This window comes from Rana temporaria, chromosome 4 (assembly GCF_905171775.1).
Source record: "Rana temporaria chromosome 4, aRanTem1.1, whole genome shotgun sequence".
In the NCBI taxonomy this organism is placed as follows: Eukaryota; Metazoa; Chordata; class Amphibia; order Anura; family Ranidae; genus Rana; species Rana temporaria.
In genome coordinates, this window is record NC_053492.1 from 324,768,445 (window position 1) to 324,785,832 (window position 17,388).

Consider the following 17,388-nt stretch of genomic DNA (forward strand, 5'->3'; position numbering starts at 1 on the left):
CCCATACCATCAGGATGTCGTAGATGTACCTTAGCCAGGTCCGGGCGTGGCCAAGGTACATCAACGACCCATAGACCACCTCCTCCTCCCATCAGCCCAGATGGAGCCAGGCGCAAGCGGGTGCCCATGTGGAATCTTGGGATTGATATAGAATGTTGGGGTATTAAAGTCAACGACCTTCAGATAAATTAGGTAAATTATTTTTTATTAATAAGTTTCTAATGCCCAGTACAGCTTGTCATTGATGAGGGCCACAAGCGATCGAAAAGGATTATGGTCGAGTTTTCTGTAGATACATTTGTCAGACAGCAGACGGCGGACCTCCTTTTCATACCGATCAGCTGACAGTAGAACAACATTGCCCCCTTTGTCGCTTGGTTTAATCACTAGCTGTTCTGCATTTTGGAGTTCAGTTAAGGCTTGACGTTCCTCTGGCTTGAGATTATCACTGCTTTTTGGAGGTCTTCCTGTACCAGGTCCAGAAATACGCCAAGTCACTTGTTTTTTCTGAACTGGGACATAGATGTTGAATTTATTTTCAAATTAGAGTTCCTTCTTGAGGGGGAGATATGAATTGGTTCAACATCATCTAGAGGTATTTCTCCCTCTTCTAACAAGGATACCAAAGTATCTAGAGCCTTTTTGTCGGCAAGATCATCTTGAGAAATGGAATGTTTTACATTACATGTGTATAACAGTTTATAATAAACCTTTCTCAGGAATAGACAAAGGTCCTTACATATTTCAAAGGTGTCCATTCTTGAGATAGGAGAAAAGGAATAGTCCTCTACCGAGGAGTTTAAGATGTTTATCCTTGAGCTCAATAGGTATATAGACCTTAAATGTAAACAGCACCTACTTTTGGTTCCCCAGCCTGCCCAGTGGCTAGTAGAGCTGCATGATTAATCGCAATCTCGATTCACCCCCCCCCCCCCCGACGATCTCCAGGCCGGATGACCCGCGATTTTCGGGTGCGGCCATAGGAAATTCCCCGGCTTCGGCCCAGCTCCGGAGCGGCGGCCATCTTGGTACACCCGGCGGCGGCTGTCTCGTCAGGAAGTGACGTTTCGTCGCCGCCATCTTGCTCCACCCCACACTCCTGTACTGTAATGTTAGTTAGAAGGGGGGCAAGCGGACATCTTGTTACACCCAACAGAGTAATAACTTTCACAGTTATTTTCAACACAAAACAGAGCTTATATGCTTAAATAAAGTATATGAAAATCTGACAGACTGTTTACATGTTAAATTTTAAAAGCAGCAGCAAACCTTACATGCTTGCTAATGTGACAGAATACCTCTGATTTTCACATTTAGTTAAATGTGAAAATCAGAGTTGTTCTTTCACATTAGCAAGCATGTAAGGTCAGCAGGTTTGCTGCAGCTTTTAAAATGTTAGGCCGGGTACTCACGAACAAACATGTACGGTGAAAGCGGTCCGTCGGACCGTTTTCACCGTACATGTCTGCCAGAGGGCTTCTGTACGATGGTTGTACACACCATCGTACAGAAGTCCGCGCGTAAACAATACGCGGGGCGTGTCCGCGTCGTCGCCGCGACGATGACGCGGAGACGTGGGCGGGCCTGCCATTTAAAGGCTTCCACGCATGCGTCGAAGTCATTCGACGCATGTGTTGGAAAAGTTTTCTATGTGCATTGTGTGACTATTTATAAAAATGTAAAATGGAGTCCAGTTTCTGTAATGGCTTCTAAGGACACGTTGCTTTAGCTCTTCTTGTTCTATTTGTTTTACTTCCTTAAATCAAATGTTGTAAAGAGACACTGTGATTGGCAATAAAGCTGTTTGCGTCATGAGCCACCAGTGGTCTTTAAGCCAATAGTACACTTTCTGTTGACCATATAAGAAGGTCATACACCTCGTGTCTGTATGGGACTTTTTGCTTTTTCACGTAGCATGTAGACTTCCATCCAGTTATACCGGTGTAACTGAAATAAAGCTATCTTGCTTCTGGAACACTTGAAGTTTGACTGATCACAGGGGAAGAATTATCCTATCATTTTGGTCCTTCGAGCCGGTACCAATGCGTGAAGCCCGGGTCCAATGGTTCTGATCGATCAGAAATCGGTGAGTATCGGATCTCAAAACTCACTGAGAAAATAAGTCCCCCCACTTAACATTAGTGGTCAAATAGGGGCCGATTGCTACCAGGACCCGGATTCAACCATCTGGTTCCGAACCTGCCGTGATCCAGTCCTTCTATTGTGTTTTGGAGGTAAGATACTTTAAATTACATTTTTTTTTTCTCTCTCTCTCTCTAAGTCTATTCTTTTTTTCTCTGCTTGATTCTGGTTATGAGTTATAGAACAGACATTGGGACTGATTGTATGACATCTTAATAGTCCACTGATGAGTTGTGATAACAGACATTGAGACTGATTGTATAATATCTTAATAGTCCGATGTCACAGGCATTTGGGGCGTTGCCTGAGGTAAAAATGGACGTCGCCTGCTGTCCGGGACAGATAAAAAAAAAAAGATTTGAAGGGTATACCGAATGTCGTAGGTTACGGACCCGACAATTTAAGCGCTACAAGTAGCTGAGTTATCTAAATAGATTGCGAGGCCGACTGTTTTCTTGGTGATCACTTTTTTCTCTTTTTATCTCTTTCAAATGGTTAACCTTGCTAACTTTACCTTTTGTTTGAACAACAGTACTGCTGTACACACAGGTTTTAACTATTTTTTGTTTTTCCCCATAGTGTGGGGTGTTTTGATATTTATTTTGTTTCCCCTGTATTCTTATTGTTATCGTGGCCAAGGATTGCTACACCAGTGATTTACAAATTATTGGAAACCCCAATTAATGCTAACAACAGGGACGTTTTTTGTTAAGGCAGTGTCTGCAATCTGGTGTTTAAACACTGGGCTCGCTCACCCCCCCCCCCCCCCCCCCCCCCCATTCAGACATTGCTAAGTACACTTGCTCTTTTGTGTGTGTGTGTGTGTGTGCACGTGTGAATTTAGACCAGGTCATTTTTTTTTCTCTCTTCTTTTTTGTTTGTTTTGTTTGTTTGTTTGTTTTTTGTCTGTGTTTGTTTTAAACAAACTGTGCTTCTAAAAAAAAAAAAAAAAAAGAGGGGAACCTAATGCACAAGGTGATAAGAAATGTATGCATAACAAAGACCCTACAATTGTGATATACTGTGCTAAAAGGAAAAGAAAATGTGTTTTTTAGAATAATTTAACTGTAAAAGGTTGCCAGAATTTGGTGACAAAAGCTTAAATTGTTAAGATCAGAGAAGGTGTAAGTTAGAAATGGCGGCATGCTGGCTTGAACATGCTAGAAGAACAAAAGAAAAATACCAAGCCCAACTCCCCCTGGTGGACAGAGGATAATTTAATTTGTAGCACCCAGAGACCACCTCCTTATAATGGTCCTCCCCCTCAGGTGCAAGCCACTGCCCAGAGTACCACCCTCCCTGTGACATCCACCCCTGTCAGAGGAACCGCCTCTGAACAAGACCCTGACCCTACTTCCTTAATCTCTCCAGATAGCAGCATGATCTCGGAGCTGAACAGATCAATCCTTGAAACTTTAACTGACGCCATAACCTATACACTAGGCGCCCCTGCAGGTGCCAAGAGATCAAGTAAACCTCCTATTAGGTATGGTGTAGATGATGGTGAAGTATACCCTTTGATAGAAGTCCAAAACCCCAGGGGAGGACAGGCTGACGGGTTGGGAGGACAGCATCCCCTGACAATGACTGTTTTCAGGCCATGGACTGATTAGGTCCAGCGGAATTTATTGAAAACATAGAGGGATTACGGAACAGTTACAAGTTGAACGGTGTGGAGGTAGAGAGAGCCCTGAGGAGAGTGCTGGGATCAGATTGGGCTTCCGTAAAGGGGGATTGGGACCCTTGCGGCCTAGCAGACGGACAGGGGCGAAGAGATCCATTACCTCCAGATAGCCCAGACTTAGGAAACAGGTTGACTGCATTACTGAATAGATGTCAGCTTAGATGGATTCAAAGGACTGATTGGCAGAAAATAAATATGACAGTACAAGAAGACAAAAAGAGTGTCAGTGACTACCTAAATAAACTACGAGAGGTTTTTAAAGTGTTCTCCGGGATCCCCGAAGCTGAGGATGTGAATAGTGCATATCAGCAACAGCTAAAAATAGCTTTTGTAAATGGATTAAAACAGGATCATAAGGATTACATTGTTAAAAATATGGTTATTTACGGAACTGCATCAGTTCTAGATGTTTTACAATATGCTAAACATTCAGAGAAGTATCTGAAAACAATGGGAAACAAATGTGAAAGTAAAAGTTTTTGTGCAAAGTGTTGAAGGAGATGAGGATGTAGAGGAGTACACTGCCGAGGCGGAAACAGAGGAGTCCCATAGAAGGAAGCAGAGGAGGGTATTGCCTCTGTAATAGATACATTTTTACAAACAGGGGTGGTTATTCTGTGTCCTGACAGCCCCTGTAACACCCCTCTTTTCCCTGTTAAGAAGGCTCCGCCTTCCACAGGCTGGAGAATGGTACAGGATTTACAAGCTGTTAACCAGGCAGTTATACCAAGAGCTCCTATGGTACCAGATCCACACACACTATTGAATGATTTGGATCCAGGGAATGAATTCTTCTCTGTGATTGATATGAGTAATGTTTTTTTTTAGTTTTCCAGTGCACCCCGACCATCAATTTTGGTTTGCCTTCACTTACCGGGGGAAAAGGTATACCTTCACGAGGTTGCCCCAGAGCTATTGTGAGTCCCCCACCATCTTTTCACAGGCAATGTCCACAAACTTGGCTCAATTTGTGCCCCTAGGGGGAAGCCAGCTCCTCCTCTATGAAGACACAGTCTAGTGGCGTCTCCCTCAGAGGAGGTTTGTAGGACTGACACAATGGCTCTGTTGTATTTTCTCCATGATCAAGGGCATAAGGTAAATAACACTAAAACTCTAGTTGTGGCAACAGCAGGTCAAATACTTAGGGTATAATATCTCAAAAGAAGGTCGGCACCTGGATGAAGCAAGAATTCGAATCCTCCTACAGGTGTCGAGACCAAAAAACAAATGATGTATTTTTTGGGCATGAGTAATTTTTGTACGGTTTGGATCCCCGGGTATTCAATATTGACCTCCCCGTTGGTCCATGCCTTACATGGTAACCCCATGGCCCCACAGGATGCTTTTAAATGGAGTGAGGAAACAGAGATGGCTTTTACTGACCTAAAACAAGTCCTTTCTAGTTCATCAGTGCTAGCCTTAACGGAATATGATAAACCTTTTTCAAACAAACAGTAGATTTAAGGGAAGGTCACATGACATCAGTACTTACACAGTCACATGGTGAGCGCCAGAGGCCAATTGCTTACTATTCTACAAAACTAGACAGTGTAACTAGAGCACTTCCACCCTGTGTACAGGCAGTGGTAGCTGCAGCCGAAGCAGTTAAGGCCTCAGCATCTATAGTGCTATATCACCTGCTGACACTCATAGTACCTCATGCAGTATCTGTTATTCTTTTACAACAAAATATATCACATGTGAGCCCGGCACGACACCTTTCCTGTATGACGATACTCTTGACACAACTTCACTTAACAATACAGAGGTGTACTACATTAAACCCATCCACACTACTACCACTCCCTACTGATGGCCATAAACATAACTGTACTGCTGCCATCGCTGAAAAGGTACTGCCTCAAAGTGATTTGAAAAATGTACCTTTATCTAATCCTGACATGATGCTTTTTGTTGATGGCTCCAGTAGGAAAAATCCAGATGGTACAAATGCAACTGGATATTCAGTAGTGACACAGGATGAAATCTTGGAAGCTAGGCCTTTACCAAAACATTATTTAGCACAAGTAGCAGAACTTGTAGCACTGACAAGAGCATGCATAATTACAAAAGGAAAATCTGTAACCATATACACAGATAGTCAATATGCATTTTCAACTGTACATGTTTTTGCACAACAATGGAAAAACAGGGGGATGGTGACCTCTAGTGGTAAGCCAATTTCACACACGGACTTCATTTTAGAACTTCTAGATGCAATACAGTTACCAAAAGAGCTTGCAATATGCAAATGTCAAGCACACACAAAACATACAGACTCCATCTCGGAGGGAAATAAGAGAGCAGATGAAGCGGCTAAAATAGCGGCACAAGAAACACATCAAATAATGACAGAACTGGAAATCATAGAGATAGATCATACAGTCCTTACTGATATGCAGCAGAATGCTCCCCCCGGGGAGAAACAATATTGGAAAACAAAAGGTTGCACATTGATAGAGAACATTTACACATCACCTGAAGGAAAACCAGTATTGCCAAAATCCCTATTTAGGTATGCAGCAGTGTTGACACATGGAGTAACTCATGTGTCAAACAGGGGGATGACTGAGATGTTAAATAAGGTATGTACGGCCTATGGCTTTACAAACTATTCAAAAACTTTTTGTTCTCAATGCATTATATGTGCAAAACACAATGCTCAGGGAGGTATAAGACCACGAAAAGGAAAGTTCCCCACACCGCAATATCCATTCCAACACATTTGTATGGATTTTATTGAATTGGACAAATGTGAAAGGAAAAAATATTGTCTGGTAATAATAGATGCTTTGACCAAATGGGTGGAGGTATTCCGGACGCACAGACTGTAGCCAAAGCATTACTAAGAGATATAATTCCTAGGTTTGGAATCCCTGAAAAGATCTACAGCGATAATGGATCCCATTTTGTAAATAAAACTATACAACATTTGACAGAAGTGATGGGTATCCAAGTAAAAAACCATTGCGCCTACCACCCCCAATCGGCTGGATTGGTGGAGAGACACAATGGAATCCTGAAAAATAAACTGAGAAAAGCTATGGAAGAAACAGGTAAAAATTGGATGTACTGCCTACCATTAGCTGTGACTAGCATGTATATTTCACCCACACAGGAAGGTTTGAGTCCATTTGAAATGATACATGGGAGGCCATTTAGAATACCCTTACTACTAAATGAAACACCAGTTGAAGAATCTGAACGTACCTTAGCAGAATATATGTCTAACTTGTTGAAACAGAAACAAATTAATGAGGTCTGTTCTATTCCAAAAGGTCCAATCCAAGGAGAAGTGACTGGGTCCTAATAAAAGTAATAAAAAGGAAACATTGGCACTTGCCTAAGTGGGAGGGGCCATATCAGGTTCTTCTTACCACTCCCACTGCAATAAGGATTGCAGGGAGGTCTACCTGGACTCACCAGTCCCATTGCAAAAAGGTTTTACAGGCAGAGCAGGGTCAGTTGGCGGCAGAGCTCTGGTAAAGTCCGGCTACAAAGGGAGGTTCTGCACAAGGTGGGGCTTATCTCAAACCGGTGAAGAACTCCATTACCTTACCCCCAGGGCTCTGTAGCTGGTTAGGATGGAAGGGACAGTAATTATCTTGGGTCTACTGGTGACTCTAGGTGAGACGTCTATACGTGGAGGCAGAAACTGGAAAGAGAAGGAACCTCTAGAATGGGCAAGTACGGGGAAGGCCTTGAACTTAACCTTCATAGAAGAAGTAACTAGTACCATTTTAGTTGATTTTTGCCAAATGGTGGACTGTGGGGACTTAACTGAAGCAAGAAGGCTCCAATGGGCAGATAAATATGTTTGTTATATTCCAAGTGGAACTGACTGTTTAGTATGGAACCAGGTCCTGTGGACCACAGCACACCAAGATTGGGGGTACAACATTCTAGGCATAAATGGTTTAAAAGAAAGACTCACCATAACAAAGGCAGCCAATTCTCCCTGTACCCATGGCAGAGATTGCAATCAATTGCTGATAACATTAAAAGAACCTCAAAAAAAGGATCAACGGTTATATTCTATGGGAGCATGGGTGATCAGATCCTTTAGGTACATTTTTCCTCGAGGTATTACCACCCAATAAAACCAAACAGGAAAAGGTAGACACAGAAGAGAAAGAAGAAGGCCATAAACCTAACAGTAGAAGATGCCATAGCTTTGGAGACGGGTTACCAAGAAAAAAAAAAAATGAGTGGTTAGAATGGTTGAGGTACACAGTTAAAGCTCTAAAAAAAAGGAAGCTGTTTAGTTTGTGCTGGAGCTAGACCACATTTAGCGACGGTCCCTTTTCCTCTAGATTACAATACAGATCCAGAAGGTTTAAAATGTATGTTGCGGTTATATAATAAGAGTTATAAACCAGAAACAAATTCTACCTGTCACACATTGAGTTTGTTGTTTCCCCCAGTGCAGAGACCTCAGATACCTCCAGCGGTTGCTACGTATCCGGGCAATTTTACTTGTTTTACACTCCCAGGGAACAGTAGCGCGGTGGATCTTGGGTCACTACCTGATGACTGCTGTATGGAGAGGATTAACAAGGAACATGGTGACTGGGTGGAACATGACATTCAGAGAGCTGATGTCTGGTGGATGTGTGGGGATAAGAAACTGCGAGCTAGGGTCCCAGCCAATGCCCAAGGGGATTGTGCTATGGTCCAGCTGGTTATGCCCCTGAGAATCCTGTCAGAACACCCGTGGACTAAGAGTCACCAACGGTATCGAAGGGACACCTCTCTCAAAGGGTCATTTCACTCCCATATCTACATAGATGAGATTGGAGTTCCTCGAGGGGTGCCAAATGAGTTTAAGGCCAGGAGTCAGGTAACGGCTGGGTTTGAGTCTCTTTTTCTGGTGGGTGACTATAGATAAAAATGTTGACTGGATTAACTATATATACTACAACCAACAATGATTTGTAAACTATACCAGGGACGCTGTAAAAGGTCTAGCAGAACAGCTGGGCCCCACCTCTCTAATGGCATGGCAGAAACGAATGGCTTTAGATATGATCTTAGCTGAAAGAGGAGGGGTATGCAAAATGTTTGGTAGCATGTGTTGTACCTTTATCCCTAATAATACAGCTCCTGGAGGGACTGTGACCAAAGCCCTGGAAGGACTAACTGCTCTATCGAATGAATTAGCAGAGAATTCAGGTATTAATGATCCATTCACAAACTGGCTTGAAGGATGGTTTGGTAAATGGACTGGACTTATCGCATCATGTTTGATCTCAATTGCTGTGGCTTTGGCCGTTCTGGTCACTTGCGGATGTTGCTGCATTTCCTGTGTTTGAGGACTTTCACAAAAAGTGATCGAAACTGCAATCTCAAGAACAATGTATCAAGCACTTCCTACCTCCGAGGAGACGTGTGGACGTTGAAGTTCAACTTAATGACATATAGCCCGAAAGTGCATAAAACACAGGGACTATCATCGAAATGTGTTGAGATAAAATAGCCACACAAGAGGAGGGAATGTTGGAAAAGTTTTCTATGTGCATTGTGTGACTATTTATAAAAATGTAAAATGGAGTCCAGTTTCTGTAATGGCTTCTAAGGACACGTTGCTTTAGCTCTTCTTGTTCTATTTGTTTTACTTCCTTAAATCAAACGTTGTAAAGAGACACTGTGATTGGCAATAAAGCTGTTTGCGTCATGAGCCACCAGTGGTCTTTAAGCCAATAGTACACTTTCTGTTGACCATATAAGAAGGTCATACACCTCGTGTCTGTATGGGACTTTTTGCTTTTTCACGTAGCATGTAGACTTCCATCCAGTTATACCGGTGTAACTGAAATAAAGCTATCTTGCTTCTGGAACACTTGAAGTTTGACTGATCACAGGGGAAGAATTATCCTATCAGCATGCGAGGGACGGCGGGCGCCTGGACATGTACGGTAGGTCTGTACTGAAGACCGTACATGTCCGAGCAGGCAGGATTCCAGCGGACGGTTTTAAAACACGTCCAGGAATATTTGTCCGCTGGGAAAAGGCCCGGCGGGCAAATGTTTGCTGGAATTCGGCCCGCTCGCGCCCACACACGACCGAACATGTATGCTGAAACTGGCCCGCGGACCAGTTTCAGCATACATGTTTGGTCGTGTGTACGGGGCCTAACATGTAAACAGTCCGCCAGATTTAGAGACAGCGGTGTATTTTTGTGGGGGCGTAGCGCATCTGATATGCGCTACGCCGACGTAACTCTGAGAGGCAAGAGCAGTATTCACAAAGCACTTGCTCCCTAAGTTACGTCGGCGTAGCGTAAATGGGCCGGCGTAAGCCCGCCTAATTCAAATTAGGAAGGTAGTGGGCGTGTTGTATTAAAATTAGCCGTGACCCCATGTAAATTCCCGAACGAACGGCGCATACGCGAGCATGCTCAAAATCAGGTCGCATATACTCCCTAAGATACGTCGGCTCAATGCTTTCGACGTGAACTTAACCTACGCCCAGCCCCATTCACGTACGACTTACGCAAACGACGTAAAATCCGACGGCTGTTCCAACGTCCATACCCTAACATGACTTACCCCTGCTTTATGAGGGATAACTATACGCCGGATGTACGCCTTGCGCAAATGGCGTAGATTACTGCGACGGGCGCAAGTACGTTCGTGGATCGGCGTATCTAGGTCATTTACATATTCGACGCGTAAATCAATGGAAGCGCCCCTAGCGGCCAGCGTAAATATGCACCCAAGATACGACGGCGTAGGAGACTTACGTCGGTCGGATGGAGCCAGAATTCAGGCGTATCTGGTTTCAAGAATACGGCGCATAGATACGACGGCGCATCCTAGAACTTACGCGGCGTATCAACAGATACGTCGGCGTAAGTTCTCTCTGAATCTGGCCCATACTGTTTTTAAGCACATAAGCTCCGTTTTGTGTTGAAAATAACTTTAAAGGATAACCTCCCTTCTGCGCCTTGGTTCCTTCCTGTATCAAATCACTGCCTTTGAGCGCATTTGTCAGCATTGCCCAGGTGCTCGCGGCACCATCTCTATGATCTATTCTTTACTTGCTTCCAGTAGCTCTTCTACTACCCTTACTTATGTACTTAACCACTTAAGGACCGCCGCCTGTAGATATACGTCCACAGAATGGCACGGCTGGGCAGATGGACGTACCGGCACGTCCTGTACATCTACCCAGCCGTGGGTCGCGGGCGCGACCGACCTGGTCCGAAGCTCCGGGACCGGGAATGCGGGACCCGTGGACCCGATCGCCGCTGGAGTCCTGCGATCGGTCCCCAGAGCTGAAGAACGGGGAGAGCCGCGTGTAAACACGGCTTCCCTGTGCTTCACTGTGGCGGCTGCATTGATTGTGTCATCCCCTTTATAGGGAGACACAATCGATGACGTCATTTCTACAGCCACACCCCCCTACAGTTGTAAACACACACTAGGTGAAACATAATCCCTTCAGCGCCCCCTGTGGTTAACTCCCAAACTGCAACTGTAATTTCCACAATAAAGAATGCATTTTAAATGTATTTTTTGCTGTGAAAATGACAATGGTCCCAAAAATGTGTCAAAATTGTGCGAAGTGTCCGCCATAATGTCGCAGTCACGAAAAAAATCGCTGATCGCCGCCATTAGTAGTAAAAATTTTATTTTTATAAAAATGCAATAAAACTATCCCCTATTTTGTAAATGCTATACATTTTGCGCAAACCAACCAATAAAGGCTTATTGAGATTTTTTTTACCAAAAATATGTAGAAGAATACGTATTGGCCTAAACTGAGGAAACATTTTTTTTTATATATATATTTTTGGGGGGATATTTATTATAGCAAAAAGTAAAAAATATTGATTTTTTTTCAAAATTGTCGCTCTATTTTTGTTTATAGCACAAAAAATAAAAACCGCAGAGGTGATCAAATACCACCAAAAAAAAGCTCTATTTGTGGGGAAAAAAGGACGCGCAATTGTCAGTTAAAGTGACTCAGTCCCGAATCGCAAAAAGGGGCCTGGTCCTTTACCTGTATTTTGGTCCGGGGCTTAAGTGGTTAAGTGGGAGCGTTATCTATCCCCTATAGATCTTGCAGACTGGAGTAAGGCCTGGTCCATTATAGAAAAATGTTCCTTCAACACTGCCACATTGGAGGCAGCTTATAAGGTCCTCCTACGCTGGTACTGGGTCCCAGCTCGCATTGCCAAGTCGAGCCCTTCGTGTACTAACAGGTGCTTTCGAGGTTGTGGTCAACGAGGAGATGAACTGCACATATGGTGGTCCTGCCTCCGCTTAGTTAGATTTTGGTCAAGGGTCTTTGGCCTATTATCCTCCCTATTTTATGTCCCCTTCCGTAAGGAGGCCAAATATGCATTACTCCATTGCCCAATCCCGGGCCTCTTCTCTCATCAGCAGAAATTAGCCACATACCTATTTATCGCTGCCAAGCGGACAATAGCGAGGGCCTGGAAAAAAACTACTGTTTCATTCCCAGAGGTCAAGAATACCCTGACGACTCTTATGATCCATGAAAAGATGTCTGGCATCCTCCATGACTCTCATGTTAAATTTCTTAAGGTATGGGCCCCGTGGTGGTCCTATACACTCCCTAGTTTGCACCCGTCTAGTCTGGGGCTCTAAATTTAATTTGTCCTTACTTCAAGCCTGAGGGTTCTTCCTTTCTCTTTCTTTGTTTCTGAGCTTTTTCTGGCTGTTCTGCTCTATTCTTCCCCTCTTTCTACCTTTGTTGTGTATGTTTTTTTTTTTTTTTTTTTTTTCTTCTCCCCCGTTTTGCGGATAACTCCGCACCCTACCCCTTTTACCTGCCTTGGCCCCTGGGTCTTCTGGCTCAGGCATAACGCACTGCCCCCAGCCCCGGCTGGGGAGACGGTGGTAATTTATAATTAGTTCCTTTAATAGTATATATTCTATTATGTGCTTTTATGTATACTTATGTTTTATGTCCATATCCCCTGCGTGGGAACTTGTTGTCTGTTTTTCCTCTCTTTTTTTATATATTTTAATAAAAAATATTGTACCAGAAAATAACTTTAAAGTGGTAGTATACTCTGTACTACCACTTTTACCTACAGGTAAGCCTATAATAAGGCTTACCTGTAGGTATAAAGAATATCTCCTAAACCTGAACGGTTTAGGAGATATTCCCCTCGCAATGCGTCGCTGACTGCAGCGGCACATGCACAGCGGGGATCCTCGCCTAAATGCCCGGCAGCCGCCAGACCTTGCCGGCAAGAAGTCTCCCGCACGTGATGACATTGACGCTCCAGCCACTCACAGCGCTGGAGCAGCGATACCCGGAACGCTGAGGCAAGATGACATCTCCCTCGGTGTGGACCAGGTAAATTTCCTACGACTCGTTCCAAGATAAGTATTTCATAATGAGCTAGTATGCGGTGCATACTAGCTCATTATGGCTTTTGCCTTTCAGGTAGGTTTAAAAAAAAAACAAGAACAGGGTTTACTACCACTTTAAATAAAAAAAAATTGAGAATCGTGAGAGAATCGTGATCTTCATTTTATGCAAAAGAATCGCGATTCTCATTTTCGTGGAGCTCTAGTGGCTAGGCTTAGCTGTATTCACTTTGATAGAAAAACGGTTGGAAATGAGAAAAAAAATATGTTATACAGTATGTTTGGGAAAACTGTAATTCATTTTCTTTCTTTTATAGTCTTATGTTACCTGCTCTCTTGGGATTCATTTTGTTGGATATGTAATGATCTGCTTTGCAGCAGTCAATTCTATCTGCTCCTTGCTGTTTGGAAAACTTTCTCGATATACCGGAAGGATGTTTCTATTTTTCCTTGGTAAGAATCTAAGCTATAATTTGCACACTACTTGGAGTAAAAACAAAAAATTGAGAACTTTTATTTTGTAATAATTATTGTAATTGTAACATCATTAACTAATAGACAGTGTACAAAGAAGATAAAGCCAGATCCACAAATCAGATGCGCCGACTTAAGTCGAGATACGCGGCGTAATTGAAATTTGCGCCGCGCGTATTTTTGCGCCTGATCCTCAAAACGAGTTACGCCTGAAATCTGCTTTTTTCCGTCCTACCTAAAAAACTTACACCGGCGCTTCTCCGAGCGCAAAATACGCTAGACACACCGCTGTTTTGATAGGCAAAGATGCAAATGAGGGAGATAAGGCGATCCACAAAATTAAGTGTGTGCGGCGTAGATTACGCCCTGTGCACTTCTGTTATTTTCATGGTGTAAAATTACACTTTATAAAAGCAGCCCTACATTTACACATGCCTGACGAAGGGGCCCTGCGTGGTTCAGAAACGTTGCACTCTCTTTGTGTTGTGATCATGCAATAAATCATCCATTTGGACGCTATTTACGTTGTTCCATGGTGTGCTGGCAAATATTTCTACTATTCTGTTTCAGGGGTCCCACTTTCTTTATCAGAGCTTCATACTAATAAAAAAACACAAATGCTACCTTCATAATTATTTTTAACATCTAGCATGCACACTATGGGCCAGATCCACAAACAGCGGCGCAAATTAAGTTAGTCAAAACGTATGTCATTTAAGTTAAGGCGCCCTAATTTTGTGTCGTAAGTGCCGTATCCACAGCGCATTTGCGTCCAAAATTGCGCAAGTGTAACTTAAATTCCAAGACGTAAGGCGGGGTTATTGCAAGTGGGAAGGAAGTGGGCGTGTTTCATTGTCATGAGCCGTGACCCCATGCAAATGAAGTGCCAGCCGTACTGCGCATGCGCGCACGAATCTGCTCCTCACTGGGCATGTGCAGAACTTGGCTCGGCGCAATCAGTGAGATAGGTAAAAGGCCGAGTGTACTTAGTTTGAGGATTGCCCTGTGTATAAATAGCCCCACACAAACACACTTCCCTTGCAAAAGTAAATCCCTGTGTTACCCTTCCTAGAGCAAGTTGCTTCTGCTCTGTCGTTTGTTGGTGTTTGTTGGTGAGTTGTGTGTTAGAGTAAAGTTCTGTAGGAGTAGTAGAGTGTATTAGGTGTGTTATTTTTCTAAGTGTTTTTTCTGTTTGTTTTTTGTGATTGTTTTTTTTCTGAGTGTATTTTATTTTTTATTTTTCCGATTGTCTTTTTTCTGGTGTGTATTTTCTGTTTGTTTTTTCCGTGTGTGTTTTTTAATTTGTTGTAGCTGTCTGCTTGTGTGGTTTGATATTTGTGTTTGTTTGTTGTGTGTGTATTTTTGTTTGTTTGTTGTGTGTGTATTTTTGTTTGTTTGTTGTGTGTGTATTTTTGTTGGTGCTGAGTGGTGGGTGGTATGGCACCCAAACGCAGAAAATTTAATTTTTCTGCGGCTGAGAAGCAGATTCTTGCTCGGGGCATCGCCCAATATGGGCGTTTTTTACATGGCCCTGAGAGCCGGAACACTACCCCAGCCAGGAGGAAGGAGATGATCCAGAGAATAACGGATAACATCAATGCGGCGGGGGGGGGGAGAGACCAGGACCCCCAGTGGCATACAAAAGAAGATAAACGATCTTAGGAGCCTGGTTCGTGATAAAATGGCCAGGATCAATACCCATGCCAGGGGCACTGGAGGAGGCACACCCTGTCCCATCCGGCTGAGTGAGGAGGAATGGGCAGTGGCCCGGTGTTTCCACCCACAGCAGGTGGTGGGCCTGCGTGGCTATCAATCAGATGTTCCTGTGAGGACAGGTACGTTTTTGGTTTTTCTATCTGGTGATTAGCATGTGTGGGTGGGGGAAGGGAAGATGTGCCAAGTGTGTGGATCCTCCAACCTGTGAATGTTTTGTGTCCTCCACAGATGGCCAGGAGATTGCAGGCCCATCAGGCCAGGAGGTTTCTGGCCCATCAGGCCAGGCTGCTGCACCATCCCCAGGACAAGAGGCTGCTGAGGAGTCCCAAGAAGGGCAGGAGTCCCCAGGAGAGGGGAGTGGCCACACCTCCCCTCATGAGGAGGTTGAGGGGGAGGAGGATGAGGGGGGTGGAGGATGAGGATATGGACATAGCCAGGCAAGTCCTTTTGCATCAGATTCGTTTCCCCCTGAGGCTACCCCTGAGGCTGGCAGCAGTCAGGCCACCATCAGGGGTAGCCCCTCCCACTCCTCCCCCAACAGGTCTCCCCCCACAAGGGTCTCTCTCTCCCCTCCTCCCACGCCACAAGCCTCAGCTCCAGCCAGGATGGCCACCCAGGAGACCAGGGGGTGGCCGAGCGTCTGCCGGGCAGTCTGCAGAGGGACAATGCCCGGCAGACCCGCAATCTGGCTCAAATAAAACAGACAATGACCCAGATGGAGCACAGCCTGGGCAGAATGAAGGACTCACTCACTGATGTGGCCACAAACTCCATGTCGGTCATAACCTGCATTTGCGAGCTGCAGACCGCCACAACAGGCGTGGCCCAGGAGGTGTGTGCCCTCACCCAGGCTGTGCAGGCCAATACACGGGCTGTCCAGGCCAATACGGCAGCCATGACTGTGTGCCTGAACAGAATTGCAGTGGCCTTGGAGGGCAGGCCAGCAACAGTACAGTCACCAGGGGAGGCTCCTCCTACCCCTGCTTCACCCTGTGATGCATTTGCCTATATGTCTCAGTTTAAATCTCCCTGCTAGCCATGTGTGTATGTTAGAGGTAGAAAGGGATTTCATGTGTGAGTCATCCCTCTCCTAACAGGTTATTGATATGTTACTGACCCTTCCTCAGCCAGCTCCCTATTTCAAAGAGTTAATTGACTCTCTTGTGTGTATTGTTCTAAATGTTAATTGATAAAGGAATGTGTCTGATCAGGTTAAACATAGCGGAGCCGAACCGGCTAGATACTGATTAGTTCAAAGAGATATCCTTATTTCAAAGGATCTGTATTGAAGACCCCCCACTGTGTGAGGGGGGGGCGGAGCTTTCATTGGGCCAGATCCTCAAAAGAGATACGGCGGAGTAAATGCTGTTACTCCGTCGTATCCCTGGTCCTAACTATGGAACTGATCCACAGACTCAGTTTCCCATAGTTAGGACGAAGATCCGACATGTGTAATTGAATTACACTGTCGGATCTTAAGGATGCAATTCTAGGCCGGCCGCTAGGTGGCGAGGCCATTGCGGCCGGCGTAGAATATGCAAATGACCAGTTACGGCGATCCACGAACGCTCCGACGGGCCCGTCGCTCTAAATCGACGTCGTTTACGTCGAATTCCGCCGCGTAAAACTAGGGCTAAGCCCTAGTTGTCTTAAGCCATGTTAAGTATGGCCGTCGTTCCCGCGTCGAATTTTAAATTCTACGTCGTTTGCGTAAGACGTCCGTGAATGGCGCAGGACGCCATTTACATTAACGTCTAAGCAAATGACGTCGGAGCGACGTCAGTTAGCGCAATGCACGTCGGGTAATTTACCCGACGGAGCATGCGCAGTACGTCCGGCGCGGGAGCGCGCCTAATTTAAATGGGACTCGCCCATTTGAATAGGAACGCCTTGCGCCGGACGGATTTAAGTTACAGCGCCGCAAAATTCCAGGTAAGTGCTTTGTGGATCGGCACCTAACTTGGGAATTTTGCGGCGGAGTAACTTAAATCCGAAAAGTTACGTTGCGCCGCGGCTTTGTGGATA

General features: G+C 44.7%; 1 protein-coding gene across 1 annotated transcript in view; it reads left to right on the plus strand.

Moving 5' to 3' along the window:
- LOC120935736 (protein unc-93 homolog A-like) overlaps positions 1–17,388 on the plus strand; it is a 728,663-nt gene that overhangs the window by 554,132 nt on the left and 157,143 nt on the right. Inside the window, exon 6 of the mRNA XM_040347796.1 lies at positions 13,491–13,626. Coding sequence (XP_040203730.1) covers positions 13,491–13,626 — 136 coding nt within the window. The remainder of the gene's footprint in view (positions 1–13,490; positions 13,627–17,388) is intronic.